Source organism: Lynx canadensis, chromosome D4 (assembly GCF_007474595.2).
Source record: "Lynx canadensis isolate LIC74 chromosome D4, mLynCan4.pri.v2, whole genome shotgun sequence".
Taxonomy (NCBI): Eukaryota; Metazoa; Chordata; class Mammalia; order Carnivora; family Felidae; genus Lynx; species Lynx canadensis.
In genome coordinates this window covers 91,906,436-91,929,160 of record NC_044315.2, presented here as the reverse complement: position 1 = coordinate 91,929,160, position 22,725 = coordinate 91,906,436, and the positions used below count along the sequence as shown (strand labels likewise).

Below are 22,725 nucleotides of genomic sequence, written 5' to 3'. Positions count from 1 at the left end.
GGGCCGGGAGGAGGGCGCCGGCTGGGGAGGAGGGGAGGGTGCGGGCCGCCCGGGTCCCCAGGGCCGAGAACACGGAAGGGACGAGGCCTGCTCCGTTCGGTGGGGGCTCCGATGGCAGCTGTGGTTCGAATGCCCCGAAGGGGGGCAGGGACTTGAGTGCACGTGTTGAGGGCACACGGACGGAGGCCAACAGCTGACGTACCACGTGATCAACACTTGTCTCGGATTTTTTTTTTTTTTTTTTTTTTTAATTTGGGAGACCAGAGTTATTGATTCAAGCAGACCATCCTTCTTTCCTTCGAGGCGACAAAGTCCCCATGAGTACCAGCCTCAACTTGCAGCCTCTTTCCGTCCTGGCCCTCTCCCCAGGGCACTCGGGAGCCCCGGACGAGGGCACCAATGTCCGCTGGCGGCTAGAGGTGAGAGGACCCAAGGTTTAGCCAAGGTTTTTTTTTTTTTTTTTTTAATTTTTAATTTTTATTTTTTTTTTTTTATTAATTTTTGAGACAGAGAGAGACAGAGCATGAACGGGGGAGGGTCAGAGAGAGGGAGACACAGAATCCGAAACAGGCTCCGGGCTCCGAGCTGTCAGCACAGAGCCCGACGCGGGGCTCAAACTCACGGACCGCGAGATCATGACCTGAGCCGAAGTCGGACGCTTAATCGACTGAGCCACCCAGGCGCCCCAAGGTTTAGTCAATTCTAATCACTGAAGGACCCTGTAGACAAGTGTCATATTTTACGAGCCCATAGGCAGGGTCCCGCTCACTCGCCTGCTTTCCGCCCCCCTTTCCCCCCGCCCCACACAGATTCCCCCAAAACAGAACCAACGAAACGGTTTTTTTCTGTTTGTTTACATCGTCTTGCATCTGTAGCAGACACAGGATAGTCTCCAAAGCGATCCAGGGTAAGGCTGACGCTCGCCTTCTCCGCACCCCTTGGCTGGCCTTTGGGAAGTGACTTTCCCTTGTTTTAAGAGGTCTGAGGGGAGCCGTCTGGCGGGGTGCCCCCTTATCCTCCGGCCCAAGAACGATGGGAGTGGTGAGCTCCACAGACAGACTTTCTCCCTGGTCTGATTGCTTGCTTGTTTCCTGATGGATGGATTCCTTGTCAGCAGAAGAACATTCTTTCCCTTCTGCTCTATTTTTTTCATCCTGATAAAATTCACATATGAAAAATGCACAGATTTAAAAAAATGTTTTAATGTTTTATTTATTTTTGAGAGAGAGAGAGACAGAGACAGAGAGTGAGTGGGGGAGGGGCAGAGAGAGGGGGAGACACAGAATCCGAAACAGGCTCCGGGCTCCGAGCTGTCAGCACAGAGCCCGACGCGGGGCTCGAACTCACAGACCGTAAGATCGTGACCTGAGCCGAAGTCGGATGCTTAACTGACTGAGCCACCCAGGTGCCCCCCAAATGTACAGATTTTAAGTACGGGTTTGATGCAATTAGATGAGCGCATACACCTCGGTGACCCATGCCGTGTCCCCGTCACCCCAGGATGTGCCCGCGTGCCCTTTGCCGGCACAGGCGGGCGCTGGCCTGATTTCTGCCTGATTTTGCCTGTTCTGGAAACCCACACACATGGAGCTGTGCAGCACGCGTTCTCGTGGGTCTGACTGGCATTCGCCCCACCAACAGAATGTCCCCGAGGTTCGCCCACGTCGTGGCAAGTGGTTCCTTCGGTCGCGGGGCGCGTAGCGTTCTACTGTTCGGGTACGCCACGCTTTGGTTCTCGTGGGAGCCGGGCCGCGGAGTGTGACCGTTCCGGGGACAGTGGGGGCGCCGGGGGAGGGTCTGCCAACGCATCTCAGTGTCTCAGAGAGGGGCCTGGCTACTCCACTTTTCCTTCTGCGAAAGAGCAACCAAAACCCCTTTCCAAAAATCTCATTTCTGACCTGAGCTGGCCGGAGCCCGCTTCTGCTGTTTGCAATGATGCATTTGGTCGTGTCATTTTTCTGCGTAAGCGCCTGCCAAGTTTCCAAGGCATCTACCGCCGTTGGGGTGAAGTCCAAGTGTCAGGGAGACCACGGGGCCATCCCCGGCCCCGGTGCCCCCACCGCACACCCCGCTCCCCACCGTGCTCTCAGACCCCGTAAGAACATGCTTCCCCCTCCCCTGTTCCGGTCCCTCTGGTCGCTGTCCGGGCCGTGCCATCCGTGGGGAGGCTGCCCCCCGCGCTGGCCCCCAGGCAAGCTGATGGCGCTCCTGTGCTGAGCCCCAGCCTGGCACGCGGTCGGAGTTCAACAAACACCGGCTGAATGAATGACTTTGTTAAGAGAATGAATGAAAGTCCGAGGAGGCCAGGCGGCTGCACATTTCAGCCTGGCGCTTAGCGGCCAGTTCCCTGCCCCAGACGGGAAAACCAGATCCTGCTGCGTGCAGCTCGGGGCAGGAGGCAGGCGACCCCATGCGGGCCCACCCCTCCGCCCCTCGGCTCCTGCTCGGCCCCGGCCCCGGCCCCCGGCCCCCGGCCCCAGCTTCCAGGAGTGGAAATACGAGTAGATGTCAGGTGTCCGAGAACTCTCTGGAGCCATAAACCCTGCTCAGAAGCAGGAAAACATTCCACAGTTGGTTTTGTGCAGGAGTGTGTGTGTGTGTGTGTGTGTGTGTGTTTTCTTTGCAGCCGTAAACTCCAGGGCCAGGGCTGTGAGCTTGGGGAAGGGAAAAAGAGAAGGGGGAGGTGGTGGAAGCAAGGGTGAGGCCGCTTGTACATGTGTTGCAGTGATTAAGGCAGAAGGGGGCCGAGGGGGGCCGCCCCCAGAGCGGGGGGACAGGTGACCAGTCCGGGGGCAGCCCGAGGAGCCCCTGTAGCGAGGCCGGAAGTGCAGGGACAGCGTGGAGCGGGGCGGGGGGGGGGGCCTGCGTGCGGCTCCCCTCTGAGACCTGGCCGCCTGGAGACCGACCAGCTGGCTCGGGGGAAGGCGTCCAGCTCCGAACAGGACTGAAATGACCCTCGGCTCTCCCTGCAGCAGGCGAAGCGATGGGCCTGGGGGCTGGGGGAGGGGGAGGCAGAGTGGAAGGCAGGCGGCTGCTTTCAGGGTCGAGCTGCCTTCGGAGGTGCAGGGGCAGGGGGGGACGGGGCCGCTCAACCAGCGGCCTGAGCAGCAGATGTGCAACCCCCCCCCCCCCGCGTTCGGTGACCTCCGCCTGCCAGCCTGCCGTGGACACCCTCCCCCACCGGCCCCCACCTGCCCACGTCCCAGCGCACACCCTCCTTCGGCCTGGCCGCTCTCGCCTTCCCCTGTGGCCCTCAGCCTCTCCTGACGCCCGGCGGGGTGTGGGCTCCCCCTTGCAACCCACCCCCCTCCACACACACACTGTGTGTGTCTTGAAAACCACTGGCAGGCGCAGACATTTATTCAGCGCCGGCCATGTGCAGGGCCCTGTGCCAAGCACTCTTCCTACTTTGCCCTGTCGGGTCCTGGCAGCTGCTAGAGGGTGGGGTGGGGGGTGGGGAGGGGGGTGGGGAGAGCTGCCTCTGCCGTGCCCATTTTACAGGGGAGGAGACTGAGGCCCGGAGAGGAGCAGAGACTGCTCGGAGTCTCCCTGCGCGGCGCCAGGCGCCATCCCCGCTCCGCCCAGCAGGTGGCGCTGGCCCGGGGTTGCTGGGGGGGGGAGGGGGGAGGGGAGGGGGGAGGCCCCCAGGGAGCCCGCCCGCCAGCCCCCCGTCCCTCGCCCCCTCGCCTCGGAGCAGGCGGGTTTTATAGAGGTGCCGAAACGCCTGGAATGGCACGGAGCCCCCGCCTCCCGGACAGCTGTCTGTCTGCCCTGCCCGCCCGGAGAGCGGAGCCAGCGGCTGCGCCTGCGTCCTCCCAGCTTTGAACACCCGGCCCGGAGCTCCCGGGCGGCCCCTGCGCCTTGGCTCCCTGCGTAGGGGTGCACCGAGGCGGGCCCGCACCTGCGGAGCGGGGCCGGGCTCTGATGTTTTCCAGCTCGTTCCTTGGGGTCCGCAGCCCGGACCGCTGTCCGGGGCCTCTGCGCCGTGCACGTGTCGCGTGTGTCCGCGCTGTGTGTCTGCGACGGAGCTTGTGAGAGCAATCATGTGTCGTCCTCAGCCGCAGGCTGAGAATTAGCAACCCGAGCCACCCCCAGCTTCTGAACGCCTGCCACGTGAGCCAGCCGGAGCACGCCGCCCCTGCCTGGCTCTGGGGCTCTGGTGTGCCCCTCGCCCAGCGAGCCTCAGTCTCCTCATCTGCAAAATGGAGCCCGCGCTGCCCCTGCCTCCCAGGGTCGTGGTGTGGAGCTCTGAGCAGCAGCCCGGCCGCCTGTCTGGCCTGGGGCTTCGTCTCCCTGGGGGTTGCAGAGGCTACTGGGGCCTCTCATGCACCCGCCACCCCCCCGCCCCCTCCCTGTTCCATATCTGGGTGGAATCTGAGAACCAGAGAGGTCTACCCATTTCCGGGGTTCCCCCGCTTGAACTTCGAGCCTTGGCTCGACAGAAGAAAGGCCGAGAAAGTTGGACAGGGCAACAAAGAAGTCCATCTGGTGGTCCAGCCTCCCACCTGCTGACCCCCGTGGTCTGCAGGGGGAAGTTCTTCCCGAATGTCCAGCCCCTGGGCCCGGGGCAGAGAAAGTTGTCATCTGCCCTGGGCTGGGCAGGGAGCTCACGGGGTCCCCAGAGCTCACGGAGCTCCAGACTGACGGTGCTGGGGCTGCCCTCGGGGGCCTGGTCCTCTTCTGGTGTCTGGCCGGTCACCTCCAAGCTGGCCCCTCGATGGCCCAGGGCCTGTTGGGTGGGAAAGCTCTGCTGTCAGAAGGCACCCAGGACGCCTCTGGGGGGACAGAGAGAGGAGGAGGAGGGCAGGCAGGCCGCTGGCGGCCGGGGCAGGGGGACCCGCCTCACACACGCTCTGGCCGTGGTCCCCATGCTTCTGGGCTCCGCTCTGGACACTTTGCCGTGCAGCACAGGGCCTGGCTCCGTGTGTGACTGTTCAGCCACCAGCACCCCCAGCCCATCACCCCATGGCACCCCGCGCCCCTCCCGTGCCCTGGATCTCTCCTCCTCCCTGAGCCTGCCTCACGGTCTGCCTCCTGTTTTCCCACACCCCTGCTTGGCGTCGTTAGAAATGTGCCTGCTTTCCCGCTTCCAAGCTCCTCCTCGGACATCCAGAAGGCTCCAGTGGCAAGACATCTCCTAAAACACAGCCGGGACCCACAGGTGGTGGCGGGTGGGGTCTCCATGCGGCAAAGGCCCTGGGGGACGTCAGCAGGCCAGCAGGGAGCTCTGCCTCTGGAGAGCAGAGAACCTCAGAGGACAGGGGGCCCTGGCGTCAGGAGCCACCACACACATCCGCCCCTTTGTTAACCGAACACCTACTACGAGCCGGCCCCACAAAGATGCCCTGTGACCTAGGAGCGGCCCCCGCTCTGTGGGGTGTCAGCTGCCGGTCAGGAAAGAGCATTCTGGCCCGACATGAGAAGCCTCAACGAAGTCCCAAGGGCTTCCTGGAGGAGATGGCCCTAGAAGATCGGCTGGGGGTGCTGAGCATGTCCAGATGGGTGCAAAAGAAGGGTTCCACGAAGTGGGGAACAGGACCTGAGACAGGGGCTCAAAATACTCGTAGTGACTCCAGGGAGCCCAGACGCAGTTTGAACCATAGGAGGGACCCAGCCAGGAGGCAGCGACCCCGCTGGGTAATTTGTGGGGCTCAGTGCAAAATGGGGGGGCCTCTTTCCTCCCCGATTCTCCGGACGGACCGTGTTATTTTCTATCCGAGGGGTAACGCCGTGTTCCTTTGGGCACGAGGATACTCCCGGGATGAGCGTTCACCCTCACGGGTACCCGGGACCCCGCCCAGCGCGGAGGGCAGAGGCAGTTGCGGTGGCTGGGTCAGGGCTGGCGGGGGTCGGGTGGTCAAGAACCGGGGAGGCGGAGGGAGGTGGGCCGTGCGTGAGCCAAGGCTCCAAGCCCCAGTGCGTGCTCCCTCGTCCCTTAGGATGTCACTTCCAGAATACGGATCCAAGCGTAACATTATTAAGACTTTCAGTACAGTGACGGCCGCAAGCGTGGGTCCCTTCTGAGCACAGCGGCCCCGAGACTCCTCGGGAGGGCTCTCTGGGCTCCTGCCCCGAGAGCCTGGCTGGGACCCTGTGGAGTGAGTCCCCAGGGCACCTATGGCCCGTGGCCCAGGAGGCCCACCCTCACCAGCTCCCCCCGGGGCCAACAGCTCTCCACACTCGGAGCACAGTCCTGCCTGTGCTTTATTCTTCACCCCAAATTCCTAGGGTCTTGGGGGGCCTCCCAGAAGCCTTCCCTGGCTCCTGAGTTCTCTCCTGACGTTCCCAGGCCACCAGCAGAAAAAGCAGCAGGTGCAGCTCCCTGCGGGTCTGGAGTTTGGGGGCTCACCGGTGTCCCTCGGGGGAGAACCTTGGCGGGTTCCTCCAGGTGGAGGCCGGGGTGGGGCGGAAGCGTGGCAGGCACCTGGGAGGGTCACACACCTGCAGGAGGTCGCAAAGCCAGGGGGGTGGCAGGCCTGTCTCCCGGGCACTGCCCCGCCGGGCTCAGAGAAGGCGCTGGGGGTGTTTGTGTCGGTTGGCCGTGGGGTCCCTCCCAAGGGAAACCATTAGTCACCCTGGCGCTGGCTGGCTGTGGAGCCAGAAACGCTGGGAGTTTCGGGCCCGTGCCAGGGGGTGCCGGGCCCTGGCGCTCGGCTGGAGGGGAGGGGATGGCGGCTGTGTCTGTGAGGGCCGGGGGGGGGGGGGGGGGGGGGAGGGGTCTGCGCGTGGGTGCTTGTGCTCCAGACGGTGCCCAGGGACAGGCTCCGTCCTGTCTGCACTTCAGCACACCGGCCGCAGGGGGCAGTGTGGAGCTGGGTTCAAGTCTTGGTCACAGTGACTATCCCAGCGGCCCCAAGGGGAACACGAGATGGACAAGACCCCCCTCCCCCATGTTCCGGGGAGGACAGATATCATGGGAGAACCCTGCGGACGGAGAGGACGCGATCAGCAAGAGTGCTGGGGTCCCTGATGGGCCCCTTACCGGATGTGGGACTTGAAGCCTCAGTCTGTCCATCTGCAAAACGGGCGTAGCGAAGATGCTGGCCTCATAGCTCCCGGTGCCCGGGAAGGGCTCCACGCACGGGAGCGGGCGGTGCTGTTTTACTCTTACTCCTTCTCCACTGTTCCCGTCGGCGGCCAGACAGGCCACGGGGACGGGAAAACTCTCAGCCACCCAAGGTGGCCGCCGAAGGAGCTCACCGTAGCTCGTCTGGCAGGGAGGATGGAGGGGAGGAGGGGGATTCCCCAGGTGCCCGTGCGGGCCTATGACCCCTGCGCAGCAGAGGCAGGGGGGCGGCTGAGATGGCTCAGAAGACCTTACATGGTGGGCTCCAGGAGGACGGGCTCCAGGGAGGAGGCTGGCGTGTAAGCGGCGGGTGCCAGGCCCTGCTTCGGGGACCGCTTGCAGAGTCCGGGGTCCTCCCGGGTGCCCGGGGGCTGGAGCGTGTGCTGCCGGCTCCGTCCTCCGCTCCACACTCTGACTCAGCAGGAACACAGGTCTGGCCTGCCAGGGGCTGCCCGACTGGCCTGGGCCCAGCCAGGCTGGTTCCCCAGCCCCCCCCCCCACCCCCCACCGGCCCTGGCCATGTCGGCCGTCCGGTCAGCACCCGGGCACTTCTGTCCCTTCCCCGGAACCCTTGGCTGAGCCGTCACTGGGTCTCCCTTAGTCCCTCCGCTCGCATAGGCGCCTGCTCCTCAGGAGGACCTTTCCAGGGCCGGCTGGGTGGCCCGGACCTCACCTTTCCCATCCGTAAAATGGAGCCGTCAGACCGGCTGTCTCCTACATCCCCCGGACCCCGTTCTGGGGAGCGCCGGAGGACCGGATCCCCTCCCGAGGCAGAAGCCGGACCGGGCCGAGGCTGGGGCCGGGCTTTGCCACCTCCAACCTCCCCCGTGACCCCGGGCCCGCGGCTGCTCCGCCCGGACGCCCCAACGCGTGTTCCCCGTCCCGGACCCGGGAAGGCGGCCTCCCCGCTCGCGGCTTGCTGCTCTGGGCCGCCGCCGAGGCCGCAGTCGGCAGGCAGCTGGGCCGGCCTGGCCGGGCTCCAGAGGCGCGGAGTGGGTTAAAGTGTGCGCCAGGCCAGCCGGCGGCGGCGGGCGGGGGAGCAGCCTGGTGGGAAGTGTGAGTTCCTCCCTGTCTGCCTGACAGCTATAAAGGCGGCCGCGCCACAGAGCCGCCACTGGGCTGCGCGCCTCCCCGGGAACCCCCTCTCGTGGGTGCTCTTTGAAGTGGAGGACGGAGGCGGCCAGGGGGAGGAGGAGGGCGGGCGAGGGGCAGAGCCCGCGGCCCTCTGCACTCTGAGCCTCCCCCTGCTCCCGGCACCTGGCGCCTCCCTCGCACGGCGGCTCTGCCCCCTTCCCCGGGAGGACGACCTGCTGACCCGGGGGCCAGGTAGGCCACCTCCGCCTTCCCGCGTTGCACCCCCCCCCCCCGCGGCCCTCCCGGGGCACGGATGGAGCTCTGAGGGGGCCGGGGGCCGGAGCATCTCCCGGTCCCCCCCCCCCCCCGGGGAGCCGTTATGTAACAGGAGGAGGGCTCACGGGGAGGGGTCCGGACCCTCAGCGCGTGGCGACGGTGGCCCCTCAGCTCCCAGCCTCGGGCGCCTGAAGCCGGTCTTTGCACGGCGAGCCTCTCCTCCCGGCCGGTGGCTGTTTTTGGACCCCAGGGAGGGATGGATCCCGCGTGAGCCGGACCTGGCCTGTGGCCAGCGGTGTCTGGGAGCCTTAATGAAAACCAAGTGTGGGGCCGGCTCAGCACCTGTCTTGGGCTCAGCAGGCAGGAGCTGGGGCACCGACTGGCCAATGGGGCTGCCGAGGGGGGTGCTCTGTGCTTGTGTGAGGCTGGGGGGGGGCGCAGGAGGGGCTGTAGGTGGAGGCCTGCAGGGGAGGGGTAGCAGACGGGGGGGGGGTGGCAGGCAGGCAGCCGGGGACGTGGGGGTCTCGAGGACTCCGGCTCCAAACTCCAGGGTGACATTCTTAGGACGCACGGGCGTCACTGGCGGGACTCCCGCAGATCTGCAGGTGTCAGCCCTGCAAGGGGAGGGGGGCAGATTTGGAGTTGGCTTCGGGGCTGGCGGGGGGGGGGGCGACTTTCACACCTCCTTCCTTGAAAGTAGCCGGGGGCAGGGGACGAGTCCCTGAGTCTACTGTGGTCTGGGGGGGGGGGGGCGGCGGGTATCTGGCCACCTTGCCGTGTGGCTTTGGGCAACTTGGCTCCCCTCTGTCGCTTCCAGGCTGTAGGGGGACAGGCTTGGCGGCTTCTGAAACCCCTTCTCTGACCTGCTGGCAAGTGACACTCAGGACCTGAGATAGACCCTGGACAGAGGCCGCCGAAGGCCCCCGTGCCTCCCTTCTAGGAGGTAGGCGTCCACACAGCTGAGGCAGATAGGGGAGGCTAAGGGCTCCCCTTGGTTTGACCCCTGGCAGGGAGGTCGAGGGGTGTTTGGGGCTGACAGTGCTAACTTGTTGGGGAAGAGACAGCCCCGTAGCTCTGGTCTGCCCTGACTCCACACCCTGGGGGACAAGGGAGGGACACAGGCGCCTGGACTCTGTGTGGCCTGAGATCCCTGAGGGTCCCGGGCCCGGCCCCCTCCAGGGCAGGGGTAGCAGGGGCCAGGGAGGGGAAGGGGCTGGAGGAGCGGGTGGCATCCATGGGCCCCTCCAGCGGCCCCGTGTGGCTGGCAGGGAGATCACTGTCCCAGGTGGGCAGCTAGCACTGAGCAGGTGAAAATCCCCAGGGGCTCTTGTTCAGGCCAGTCCCCCCAGTGGAGATGGCGGCCCGAGTTCTGGGGCTTGGCTCCCTCGTCCAACGGGTGCGGCCTGGGCCTGCAGCCTCCTCAGCTGTCCCTGCTTTTCTCCGCAGGCCCTCTCTAGGGAGCTCAGGTGGTCAGAGGCAAAGCACACATCCCTGTGCACCCTTAGATGGGAGGTAGGGCAGGCTTTGCAAGCTCACCGCTACCTTGGTTCTCGTGCCTGTGGCAGGCATCGTTAATCGCTCACCCGCCTCTCCCAACGGGGCCACCAGGCAGCCACTACCAATCAATCCCCGAGAGCCTCTGGGCCTCGGTGCCGGGCGGGCCCCCAGGGCTCTTCCCTTAAGTGGACCCTCCTCAGCTGTCAGAGGAGCTGGGTCTGGCCTGGCAGTGACCGTGGCCTTGCTTCCTAGGATGGGTGGCAGACGGCAGCCTTCACGCTGGGTCTGGTCCCTGCTGGCTGTGACACTTCTGGCTGGGCGTGTGGCATCTACTGGGGCCACGGTGAGTGGGGAGCAGGGTCCCTCACCCAGATGGGCTGAGGTGGGAGGGGCTGCGCGGCAGGTGTAGGGCACGTGTCCAGGGAGCCCTGCGTGCACTCCCAGATCCCCACACAGCCCCGGAATACGTCTTACAAGCCGGTCAGACCAGCCCCTACGGGGACTCTGGCCACTCTGGAGCCTGGCTGATTTGGGCAGGATGGGGTTGGAGGGGGCTGAGTGCTTCCTTCCGAGCAAAGTCCTGGAAGGAGGCGTGTAGACGGGGCGGGCTTGTGTCCCGCAGAACCCAGGCCGGGGCCCAGGCTGCTCGGGAGAAGATAAACAAGGACGGCGTGGCCTCAGGCTCCCGCCAAGCCCCCAAGATGTTCCAGATCCCGAGATTGGGAGGGCTTAAGGCCCACGACTTCCGGGGAGTTCCCTCCAAGACCGCCCTGGACACCTGGGCAGGGGTGCCGAGGGACCCAGCCGGGCTGTGTGCTGCTGACCACAGCAAGGGACGGCGGGCCAGTCCCGTTCCAGCGTCTTCTAACCTTCCGTGGGGACTCTCGCCCAGGACCACAGCCCGACGTCCAACAGCCTGGAGGGGGGCTCGGACGCCACCGCCTACTGGTGGGGAGAGTGGACCAAGTGGACGGCATGCTCCCGCAGCTGTGGGGCTGGCGTGACGTCCCAGGAGCGGCACTGTCTGCAGCAGAGGTGTGGGACTAGCACGGGGGTGGGCAGCGGGTGACAGGCGGGTGGGGGCTCAGGCCGGGAGGGGTCTTCAGGCGGAGGTGGCACAGGCCAGGTGAGTGAGCCTTCTTGCTGGCCTGTCAGGGCCGAGGCTCCCGACGGGTCCTGGGCGACCGTGTCCTGGGGTTCACCCTGCCCCGGGGCTCTGGGGACAGACAGCCCTTTCGTGAGAAGGCATGGTCTGTTTCTTGGGATTTTTTTCAACGAGGGGCGAGGTCTTTCCTGGTCCTTCTTTTCTGAAGACCCGAGTCGAATTCACACGGGAAAAAACATAGGATATAGTGGTTACCATCGGGCGGGCCTGGGTTCCAATGTTGCTTCTGCTACGTCCTTGCTGTGTGACCTTGGGCAAGTCGCTTCATCTCTCTGAACATCAGTTTCCTCACGTATGGAGTGGTACGGAGTAAACGTTCTTGGTATCATTATCAGTTCTGTGTACAACCCTGGGCTCTATGCCGGGGGTGCAGAGGTGAATTGGGTATCTTCCCTCCCCTGGGCTGCGGTGGAGTCGTGGGGGGCCAGAGGAATTGGGGGGGGCTTCCGGGGCCCAGCCCAGAGGCCGTCTGGAGCAGGGGCATGGTCGGTGCCCGCAGCCCGCGGCCCCCAGCCCCCCAGCTCAGAGCCCGGGTCTTCCCTCCAGGAGGACGTCGGTCACGGGCGCGGGGAACAGGACCTGCACGGGCACGTCCAAGAGGTACCAACTGTGCAGACTGCAGGTGAGGCCCCGCCTGGGCGGGACCGCAGCCCTACCCCCAAGCTCCTTAGGCCGGTCTCAGGTGGCCCCCCAGACCCTCCAGGCACTCTGCGCCGGGTCTGCCCTTACTTCCAGTTGAAGAGAAGGAGGGTGAGGGGTCGTGGGCTCAGAGCCCCCTTCACGCCTCGGATCACATCTGTGCTGTGCACGCGCAGGGGTGAGGGCTGGCTTCTGCTGGGGGCGGGGGCTCACGTGCGGCCTCTAACGTGCAGATCTCAGGCTGCTCACAAGCCCTGTGCCAGGTGCTTGCTGGGAGACCGACAGTCACCAGGCGTCCCGTCCCCCGCCGTGAGAAGTCTCACTGCAGCTCCCCAGGGGGGACAGGAGATGCTGACTCTGGCTCAGCCTCTGGGTGCCCTTCAATGGGGCCAAACTAGTCAGGACCTGAATTCCCCTCCCCCCGCCACCACCCAGAACAGGTGTGGGGTAGAAAGACAGCAAGCCATAGGGGTCTTTGCGTCCCCGTGAGCGTCTCTGGGTGTGTGCACGCTCGAGGAGTTAGGGCCTGAAGGGAGGCGGGCGGCCACAGCTCCTGTGTTGGCATCGCCGGCCTGCTCCCCTGCTGGACGCTTGTGAGCTCCTCCGGAGGGAGACCCACTTACCCCCCGGCGTGACCAGCTGCCCCCCACCCCCAGGCCTCCCCCCTCTGCCCCGGGGCCGCAGGCGAGTGGGCCGAGGCCGGGCGCCCCTTCCGGCCCCAGGGCCTCTGGGGAGGAGGCTGGGGTGGCGGGGACGTGGAAGGACCCTGCCCGGAGCACCAGGAGGGCCAGCGCATGTAGGCGTTTGAGGGAAGGCAGCAGCCCTTTCGGTTGCCCTCTGCTCCTTCCAGAAAGCGAGCGGGACTGAGGGAGAACGAGAGGCCACCCCAGCCCGGCCGCAGCCACTTCCTGCTCAGCCGGGACAAAAATGCCTTTGTCGGGCCGAGTTCCTCCTGGAGCCTCCTCTCTCTCTCTCTCTCTCTCTTGCTCTCTCGCTCGCTCCGCAGGAGTGTCCGCCGGACGGGAGGAGCTTCCGGGAGGAGCAATGCATCTCCTTCAACTCCCGCGTGTACGACGGGCGGACGCACCAGTGGAAACCCCTGTACCCTGGTACCAGGCCCTGGGCTGCCCAGTGGGGAGCAGAGTGCGAGGGCGGCCCCTCCACACCCGACGGCTCCCTTCTGGGGACGGTGGGGAGGGGACACCCTGGCCCGGGGTGGGCAGGTGGACGCTGAGGCCCGGCGGGAGGGGTCAGGTCACAGGCCTGCGTGAAGAGGAGTCGGCCTCTCTCACTCACGGAGCAGGTGCCGGGCCGCCCGGAACGGTCCGTAGGGGGATCCGTCCCTTCCGCTCTCCCGGCCTCGGTTCTTCCGTTCGTGCAATGGGTGGGAGGAGCTAACGCGGGTGTCGGAGGGGGGAGGGACAGGAAGTTCCTGAATCCCCCCACCCCCCCCACCCTGAGACCCGCCGTCTCCCCGTCAGACGACTACGTCCACATCTCCAGCAAGCCGTGCGACCTGCACTGCACCACCGTGGACGGTCAGCGGCAGCTCATGGTCCCTGCCCGCGACGGCACGTCCTGCAAGCTCACCGACCTGCGAGGGGTTTGCGTGTCTGGAAAATGTGAGGTTGTTAAACATTGTAGCAAAAGTACCACTGGTCTCACTGCGCTGACCGCCCCGCCTGTCCTCCTGTGGCAGTGGTGGCCCCGGGGGCCCGGGTCGCAGCGCCCTCCCAGCGGCCCTCTCCGCCTCCCTTCCTGCAGCCCATCGGCTGTGACGGGGTGCTCTTCTCCACCCACACGCTGGACAAGTGTGGCGTCTGCCAGGGGGACGGTAGCAGCTGCACCCACGTGACAGGCAACTACCGCAAAGGGAACGCCCACCTCGGTAAGAGCCGCGGCGCCCCCCCCCCCACCACTCCCCGCGCCTCACCCCTCCCCGTCCGGGCCCGCTGCGCGCTGTCTCCGGCCTTGGGTGCCTCCTGGTGAGCTCCTCTCCCTCGCTCTCCGCCACCTGAACGTCCCTGCTGTGCCCAGGCGGGCCGGCCAGGTGCTCCGGAAGGCCCCCTCTGGCTGGGGATACTGAGCCGCTCTTTGTTGAGCGCCTACTGAATACCGGGTGCCTGAGTGCACCCTCGCCTGGGGGATCGTGTTTGGCCTCTGCGGCAGCACCCAAAAGGGGGAAACCGAGGCACAAGTCCCATCCTCGTGTGAGGCTGATGCGAGATTTGAGTCTGCTGCCTAAGCCCTCCAACCCGTTTCGCAGAGTCGGCCCCTCCCTTCCCTTGGGCAGTGGCTGGTGGGTCACCCAGGGTGCCCCTTTAGGCCTGGCTCTGCAGGGGCTGGCGGGGGGAAGGGTGGAGGGCAGGTGGGGATTTGGGGGTCTCTGCCTGTGACAGGACTTTGTACTTTGCAACGGTGTCACTTTAGCACTCAGTACTACGCTGACTGCATTTCTGCGTCTCTCCAAATGCTTGTGGGGTCAACCTGGGTTATCACAGCCTTCAGACTGGGAAAAGCAGGGCGCTGGAAACCCACTTAGCAGATGGGGAAACCGAGGCCTGCATGGGAATTGCCTGCTCAAGGTTCCCGAGCGAGACTGGGCAGGTCCGGACTAGTTGGAGCCTCCGTGGACCCGGCTGTCGGGGACCCTGACCGTGTCCACCCCACACAGGAGGGATAATTTCAGAGCTAACGTTAGGGCTTAGACGAGGGGCCCGGGGATGAGTCTGCTGGGCTGAGGAGGGACTGGATGAAGACCGCAGGGAGGGTCTGAAATGCAGGGCCCAGGGCAGAGCAGCCGGACAGGTGTCTGAAGGACCCACAGCCAGCGTGACAGGGAGAGGCTGCTCCTTGCCGGGTCCCGGGACGTGTAGATGGCAGTGTGTGTCTCTGAGCACCTAAGGGCCGTGTCCCGTGGGCTCCCGGCGTGGGGGCTGGGGGCTGATGCTTCCAACCCCGCGACATCCACGTAGTCCTTCCTGCGCCCGGGCCGAGGCGTTCGTGCCTCGCACATTACGAGGCAGGTCCTGGACGGGTGCCACAGACGCGGGAACGGGCAGAGAGGGGTGAAGACACTAGTCTGAGGTCACACAGCCGGGAGTGGCAGAGCGGGGTCTGAACCCAGACAGCCTGGCTCCTGGGCCTGTGGTCCTAGGCGCTGACCCACAGTCTCCCCTGATAAATGCGAGCGCCCGAACCACGCCGACGGCCCCGGGCCGTGCAAGAGCCGTTATTAGATGCGCAGGAATCTTGTGAGCCGGTTGCTAATTTAAAAATGAACGTATTTAAACCCACATTTGAATAAATGGCAATTAAGCCAAATCATCATTTCCTGTTCATTTCACCGCTGTGTGTATTATGGGCGTGTAGGGGAGACGCTGTCGAGGGAGGCAGGCTAGTGTGTGCCTCTCCCCTGCTCTGCCTGCACCCGGCCCAGCCCTCGGGGAGCCCGAGACGGGCTGGGGCGGGGGTGGGGGTGGGGCGCGGTTTACACTGCAGACCAGAGCTTCCCGCTCTGCCCCCCAAGGAGCCACTCAGCGCACTCTGGCTCAGGGCCTTTGGGCGCCTGCAAAGGGGGGCGAGGGGGGTACACGTGGACTCCCCTCGCTGCCTCTGTTCCCTCCTGGGAGACTTTTCTATCTTAGGGCTTTCGGAACCTCTCCTCTGGGGTCTCCTCCCCAGACCACCCTCTAGGCCTTGCTGGCAGCACCTGTCCCTTCCTCAGACCCTGGCCCCCCTAGACCCTCAGTCCCTCCGTTGGGCGTCTCCGTGGGGGTCCCCACGGCTGCCTCCCCACCTTCTACGGCCCTCAGCTGTATTTGTCCACCTGCGTCTCTGAGTGTTAGCAAGTCTGTTAAATCAACATGGTGCTGGGCCAACACGGGCCTTTAAAATAGTAAGAGTGACTATGCCCTTGGGGCCAGGCCCTGTGCTATGCAGAGATCTTCCCACATGACACAGAGTGGGAGCCATCATCCCTGTGTGCAGATGAGGAAACTGAGGCCCAAGAGCTCCAGTGACTTTTTTCAGAATCATCTTGGTGACATGTGGCAGAGTAGGACCCAAGTCTGTTTGACCCCAGGCAGATTTAAGGTCCCTGTGGCCCACAGTGTCCCTCCAGAGGGGCTGGGGCAGGGCCTTCGTAGGAGAGGGTCACGGAACCTGGGTGAACCCGAGCCCGTCCCCGGGTGGCACAGTGCATTTCTGCAGGGCCTTGGACTCGTGTCTGGGCCCGGGTGCAGCTGTTGAGGGTGGGGCTGCCTTTAGACAGCACCCCTCCCCCACCAAGAGCACAGGAGGGTGGTGACTTTCCAACTGAGCGGGGCCGGCCCGCGGCTCACTGTCATCTGATGTCCCCCAGGTTACTCTCTGGTGACCCACATCCCGGCCGGTGCCCGAGACATTCAGATTGTGGAGCGGAAGAAGTCTGCCGATGTCCTAGGTACGCGTGCGGGGCCTGGGTGCTGCCTCATGTGGACTTGTGGGTGTGTGTGGGGCCACACGTATGGGTGGATTCTTGACCCTGGATCCATCCTGCAGGAGAGAGTCAGGCCCCAGAAGCCAGAACTTGACCTGGCTGTGTGTGGACGTGTGTGTCGGGGGGGGGCTCATAGGGAAGCTGACCCCACCCCCACACGTGACAACACTAGTGACTTCCTGTCCCTGGAAGGGACAAAGCTGGAGGTGCTGGAGGTGGGATCTCTGACCGCCCCTCCCCCAGGGCACAAGGATGAGACTCAGGAGGCGAGTAGGTTGAGGTAGATCCAGAGCACGGAGGTGGCCCGGCTGGAGGCCTTCAGCTGCACGAAGCAGAAGTGAGACTCAGACTCGGGCCTGTCGGCTCCTTGGTGGAGGTTCTCGCCCCTGGATGGTCTCTGCGGGGCAGCTGGACCTTGGTAGGTCGGGGGCCTTCGACGACGTGAGGATTCTGGGCTTATTTGCATAAGTGAGGCCCCGAGCTGATGGCAGTTTCTGGAAAGGCTGCCTCTGTAGTTGGAGCGTTGTCCTGACAGCCTGCCCTGTCTGTGCCCCCCCCCCCCCCGGGACGCAGCCCGAGGCCCTTCTGGCTCAGGTGGGTGGGTGCTGACACCGCTTAGCTGCTCTGCACGTGGCCTTGCCCTGGGTGGGGGCGGGCGGGGGGCCCCGGGCAGGGAAGCTGGTCCCGACGCCTGGCTCACTCGCCCGTGTCTCAGGGCAGCGTGGGAGAGCCAGGACGGCTGGGTGAAACCCGCCCTTCTCGGGGGACGCCGCGGGTGGGGACTCTGCTAAAGGTCCCCGCGGTGGAACCTGGGCTCTCGGCCCCCACACCAGCAGTTCTGCACACTCCAGGCCCCCGGCCCCACCACCCGAGTTCGGGAGCCAGGCCTCTGCCAGGCCGGTGGCTCTGTCCCCCGCTGGGAGGGTGGCGAGGCCAGGAAACACGGTGTTCTCAGAGCTGGCTGCAGAGAAATGGCTCTTGAAACAGCCGCGTGGAAACAGCAAGGGCAGCCTCGGAGCAGAGGCAGAGCCGCAGGAAGGAAGGTCGTTACTGTCAGGAAACAGGCTTTGGATGCCGGCCGGGATTTAACCCTATGCACATACCTGGAGGCCGGGGCCGGCACGCGCCCCAGGAGGCGCACCATGGACCCTCACTCACGGGATTTTCTGACGTCGCTGCGTCGAGGGTATTTTTCCAGCAGACGAGTCTCGCTTGCTGCGTCTGCCTGATGATAAACGGATGGCCCCCCCGCCCCCCCCCCCCCCCCCCCCCCCCCCCCCGCTCGGATTGCATCAGGAGCTCTGGAAACTGAACTCTTCCCCTCCCTCCGGCCAGCTTCCGGAACTGGCTCAGAGGACACCCTCTGAAAGACACGCTGTCCCCCACCGTGTGGAGCCTGCCTCCTCACTCCCATCCCCTGGGCCCGAGTCCCCGAGCACCCTGCGAGCCCTCCGCAGCCCCAGGGAAGGGCCAGCTGCCCTGAAAAATCACCCCAGCTCTGGAGAGTTGTCCCGGCCTCTGGGGTTGGCAGGAGACGGGCTGCTGAGGGCTGCACGCACGTTCCTGCTGTCTGGGCGTCATCAGGCTTGGGTCAGGCCCTGGGAGTGGCTGTCCTTCTGAGGTCCTCTGTTCCAAGTGTCCACCCACACCCCGTCTCAATGAGAGGGCGACTGAGAATGTGCCCGGGGCTGCCCTCAGCCACGCCTGGGAGAATGGACTGATGGGGTAAAAGGTCAGCCTGGTCACGGCAGCACGGGCCACAGAATGTCATGGCTCCCGGTGTCGGCCCGGCACTGGCCAGCTTGGGGTGGTCTGGAAGGGCCTGCCGGCGCTGGTGGGACAGCGTTCTGGGCCAGGCAGGCCAGGGCTGCAGTGTCGCTCAGTGTGGACCCGGGAGGGACATGGAGGTCCCCTTCCCGTGTGTGGTCCCCTCCCTTCCCAAGGTGGGAAGCTGGGCGGGGATTACTCACCCAGGGTCACAAAGCTCAGTGTGGACCCTGGAGGGGCATGGAAGTCCCCTCCCCATGTGTGGTCCCCTCCTTTCAGGTGGGAAGCTGGGCGGGGATTACTCACCCAGGGTCACAAAGCTCAGTGTGGACCCTGGAGGGGCATGGAGTTCCCCTCCCCGTGTGTGGTCCCCTCCCTTCCCAAGGTGGGAAGCTGGGCGGGGATTACTCACCCAGGGTCACAAAGTGAGTTCTCAGCAGGGCCGGGCTGATGGCCCTGCCCTGAACCGGCCAGTGCCTGCTGTCCAGAGCACGCCTTCCCCGGGCGCTGACCTCCTGGTCCACTTGGCCGCTTAGTCTATGCTACTCTTCACCTCGCAGACTCTGGCCTCTTTAGAGGTGACCAGAGACACCAAATGGGCCCCGGGCCAGCCACCTCCACCTCCTGATGGGAAAGTGCACCCACCTCTCCTTAGCATTCGCTGGCTGGGGCCACATGCTGGACACGGTCGGAGCTTCCGACTCCCCCATGAGAGGAGGTGTCCTGTCTTCGGGGTATTCGGGGAGGGTCGCGGGGGTGAGCTGGCCACAGGTGCCTGAGTGAGTGATACTGGCCACTCCCTGTCCCCCCACCCCCCGCCCGCCGCCCCGTCCTCCCTGTGGCTCGTCCAGCTCATGTGACCAGGTGGCTCTGCCCTGTGCTCCTTTAGCCCTCGCGGATGAAGCCGGCTTCTACTTCTTCAACGGCAACTTCAAGGTGGACAGCCCCAAGAACTTCAACATCGCGGGCACCGTGGTCAAATACCGGCGGCCCATGGACGTCTACGAGACCGGCATCGAGTACATAGTGGCACAGGGGCCCACCAACCAGGGCCTGAACGTCATGGTGCGTGAGCCGCGGGCTTCGGGCCGCCAACGCCGTGCCGTGGCCCCAGGGTGTGTGTGCACGAGGCAGCGTCCCCGCCCGGCGTGGCGAGGGTCGTGCTCGGTCACTCCTTGTGCACCCATCCGCTTGGGGTTTGATTCCTGTCCTTAGCCTCTATCAGCTCATTAATGCGTTGCTTCATTTGCCCGTCCCCTCGCTCACCCAGCCACCCACTGTCTCAGCCCTCACCCAAGTAACCATTCATTCATTCACTCATTCATTCACTCATTCATTCATTCACTTGCCACGGCCGTTAGCGCCCCGGTGGACTGCAGTCATCACGATCTGCGGGGTTGCTAAGGACAGGAAGTAGACGGGGACGCAGGCCCCCTCCCCCACTCCATAGTTGGGGGTTGGTACCCCCCGCGTACTTCCCTGCCCCGGCCGCATCGGCACTGTGGCCTCTCTGCCAGGTCCTCAGTGCTGGGGGGCCCAGGCAGTGCCTGTGGCCCCCCGCTACCCCCACCCCCCGGATGCTCACGGTTTCTGGGGGCACAGCACAGGGGCGAGGAGAGGGCGGGAGAGTTTGGACCTGCTCTGCTCAGCTCCCTGGGAGCGTTCCCATGGCTAGCGTCTAGAAACAAGTGTCGTTGCTTGGTGGCCCGGCGTCGAGGAAATGTACAAGGACTCGTCCCTGGAAACAGGTGACGCCCAGGTGGGCAGTTCTGGTGTTTTTCGAGGTCTGCGGGTGTTCGTGGAAGCTGAGGGGTACGGCGGGGCCAGAGCCCACCCGCCCGACCTGGCGTGATTTCTGGATCCCGCCGTGGTGGGCGTTTAGATCCTCACTTTGTAGACAAGAAACCTGGGCACACAGAGATTACGGACTTGCCATCACGGACCTGTTGGCGGTGCGGCCGGGCTTGGGGCCCGGGTCGGCCTGGTGCTGGAGCCGGTTGTGTGTCTAAGTGCCCTGCCGGAGGGGTCTCCAATCGCGGTGCCCCCCCCCCCCGCCACCTCCCCACACTGCTTCCTGGCTGCAGAGTGTCCCTGGATGGCCCCAGAATCTAATGGGGGCCACGTATTTCTTCGCCTGCCCCTGGAGCTGCCCCTGAGGCAGGCCGGCCGGCTGCCTGGCTTCCCTGCCTGCCCGCAGGAGCTGTGTTGCAGGTCAGGATCCCAGGAAGGGTCTGTGAGCGGTGGGGTTTAGGGTGTGGTGACAGGAGCAGTGGCCGTGAGGGGGGTGAGGGGGACAGGCCTGGACAGAGGGAGATGTTGAGCCGTGCTGCCGGTGTGGTCAGAGCCTCAGCTGATCCCAGCGGGGGCTCTGGGGTCGCAGTGGCCCCTCGAGTCCCCTGGACTTGAGGCGGAGAGGTGTGGCCCAGTTGCTGGAAGCCACGGGGATGGGCGTGGCCTCGGGAGAGGCGGCTCTCTTTGGCCGAGGGACGTTCCTGGGGGCAGGGCTCGCTAGGAACTGTCCCCAGCACACTCCAGGCAGCTCACTGAAGGGTGGGGCCCGGGGGGCTCGCTGCCGTGCCCGCTGGTACCCATTTGCTGGGTGGAATGCTTGGCAGGAAGGACTCCTCTAGAATTCTGGCTGGCTTCCTCCCCGGGAAGGCTGGCGAGGTGACCGGCAGCTAGCCTGGGGCTGCCAGCCAATCACATCACTTGCCTCCTGCGCTACCCACTCCGCAGTCTCCTCTGCTAGTCTAGGTGGCTCACCTGGCCAGGTGTCCCTGTCCCTCCTACCCGAGGGGTCTGGGCTCCCGGTTTCGGGGCCGTTTTCCATCCCTGTCCTTGTCCCGTTGCCACGGGCAGGGCGATACCAGGAGGAGCCCCAGTGGGGCAGCAGGGAACCAGATATATTCTCTGCCCCTAGGGTTGAAGCATCCCGACACGGCCTTGGTGGTCAGGGTCAATCCCCCTGCTGGGGCGGCCACTCCTCTCCGGCTGCTCTCTGCGCACAGGGTGCCAGATGGCGCAGGTGGCGGTCACAGCTTCCCGTTTGTGGAAGTGTTTCCCTGCATCAGGACCTGTAGACCTGCAGACCCTAAGCCGCAGGAACTAGAAACCCCAAATGCCCACTGGGTCACTGGGAACGACTGCGGAGGCGACTTCCATTTTGTGCTTCCCGGGCCCACGCTGTCTGCCCGGTGGGGACGCGGCACCGTGTCGGGGCGATTCCTTGTATACTGCGTCGCGGAGGGCACCCCGGCCCTTCATCCTCGCAGGGTCCTGCCCTCTCTACGTGGCACCATGGCCTCAGCGTGCGCGGTCGCATCAGGCCGCAGCGTCTGGGTGACGCAGCCCGTGCATCTGACGGTCAAGTGCCTGCTGAGGCACCTCCTTTGCTGTGACGTGGGTCCCTTTGTCCGATGCAGTGTCACGTGCCATCCTGTCTCAGCGGATCAGATGCTCTGGGAGCCCCTGGGTTTGGGGGCCGGAGGTGCTGTGGTCAGGGACGGCAACCTCGCGGTCACTTCCCTGCTAGGACAGAAGGGCGTCTAACGTAGCCCGCTGGCCGTCAAAGAGCTGACGGCCCCTCGAGGCACGGTGCCGCATGTCAGTCTCTGTCGGTGCTGGGGGGCTTGGTGAGTGACCGCCCTTGCCCTTGGGGCCACGCATGGTGCCCATCCTTGCCACCGTGGCTATCCCCTTCATGCACCTGTTGTGCCATCACAGTGGGGGGACTGATGGCAGAGGCTGGCCTGTGTCACCTGGCAAGGCCATTTCACCTATAACCTGGTGTCCGGTGTCCCTCCCATGGGGGGATGCTCCCAGGGGCGCATTAACGAGGGACACGGCGACTCCCATCTTCCGCCTGTGGCATGGACCCATCCCCACGTGTCTCCTCCAGACCTCCTCACCCCCTCTCAAAGCCCTTTCCACCCAGGGTCCTGAGCCACCACCCAAACCATGTGCACCGCCCACGAGGCAGTGTGTATTCTCACCTCGGGCTGCTGTGCTTTTCCTACAGGTTAGATGATCCCACACGCGCCCCGTAGAGCCCCCCGGGAGGAGTTTCCCTCAGTGCAGTTTTTTTTGAAGCCACCCCTGAACGGGGCTCCAGTGAAACAGATCCCGTTTTCCGCTCAGACCGCCCTCCCCCGCCCCGTACCAAGCCGACGCGTCTCTGAATCAAGTTTGGCCCTTTCTCTCCTCTCAGACTTCACCCTAACGGTACCCCGTGCACCTGTCGTTGTGAGCCGAGAGATGTCAGGGCAGGGGCCTCGGGTGATGAGAGTCTCAGTCACCTGCCGAGCCGGCGGGCTTGTCCTCTGCTCTGATGGTGCCTAATCCTGGATGGGACATTTCCATCTTTCGACGGGTGGCTGCGTAACTCCCGGCTGCGTCACTCGGTGGAGTTCGGCTCTGGCTGCGTGAGTCACTCGATGTCCCGTGGTCAAAGGGTTCCATCTCTATAGGGCCTGGTAGCACGTCACAAGCTCTTTTCGAAATGATGTGATATTTGTCGTGGGTGGCATGGCTTTGCTCCAGAACGCTGGAGGACTACGTGATCCTCTTCCTGTCAAGGCTTGCCAGAAACCTCGTGTGACATCTTTCCCCGCTGCTGTAGAACCAGCTGGGTGTTATGGCCCAAGTGGCAGGCTGTTTATCCCGCAGCCTGGACCGACTGTAGAGCCCCTTCTCCTCAGGACCCCCACTGAAAGCTGGCAGCTTTTACCCAGTATGTGGATTGGATCCACGTTTCTGGATATG

The 22,725-nt window shown here is 64.7% G+C and overlaps 2 protein-coding genes across 2 annotated transcripts in view; one reads left to right on the top strand and one right to left on the bottom strand.

The window, feature by feature from the left end:
• Positions 1-6,345: 6,345 nt before the first annotated feature.
• Positions 6,346-9,985, bottom strand: LOC115508142. The gene is made up of 3 exons (XM_030306544.1): positions 9,953-9,985; positions 6,983-7,579; positions 6,346-6,441 (listed from the first exon to the last, which is right to left on the bottom strand). The coding sequence occupies exons 1-3, from the start codon at positions 9,983-9,985 to the stop codon at positions 6,346-6,348; spliced, it is 726 nt and encodes a 241-aa protein (XP_030162404.1).
• ADAMTSL2 (ADAMTS like 2) overlaps positions 8,259-22,725 on the top strand; it is a 35,056-nt gene continuing 20,589 nt past the window's right edge. Inside the window, exons 1-10 of the mRNA XM_030306536.1 lie at positions 8,259-8,392; positions 9,234-9,359; positions 10,166-10,256; positions 10,806-10,948; positions 11,625-11,700; positions 12,724-12,826; positions 13,199-13,344; positions 13,482-13,605; positions 16,081-16,161; positions 18,854-19,029. Of these exons, the coding sequence (XP_030162396.1) occupies positions 10,167-10,256; positions 10,806-10,948; positions 11,625-11,700; positions 12,724-12,826; positions 13,199-13,344; positions 13,482-13,605; positions 16,081-16,161; positions 18,854-19,029 (939 nt within the window). The 5' untranslated portion in view covers positions 8,259-8,392; positions 9,234-9,359; position 10,166. The remainder of the gene's footprint in view (positions 8,393-9,233; positions 9,360-10,165; positions 10,257-10,805; positions 10,949-11,624; positions 11,701-12,723; positions 12,827-13,198; positions 13,345-13,481; positions 13,606-16,080; positions 16,162-18,853; positions 19,030-22,725) is intronic.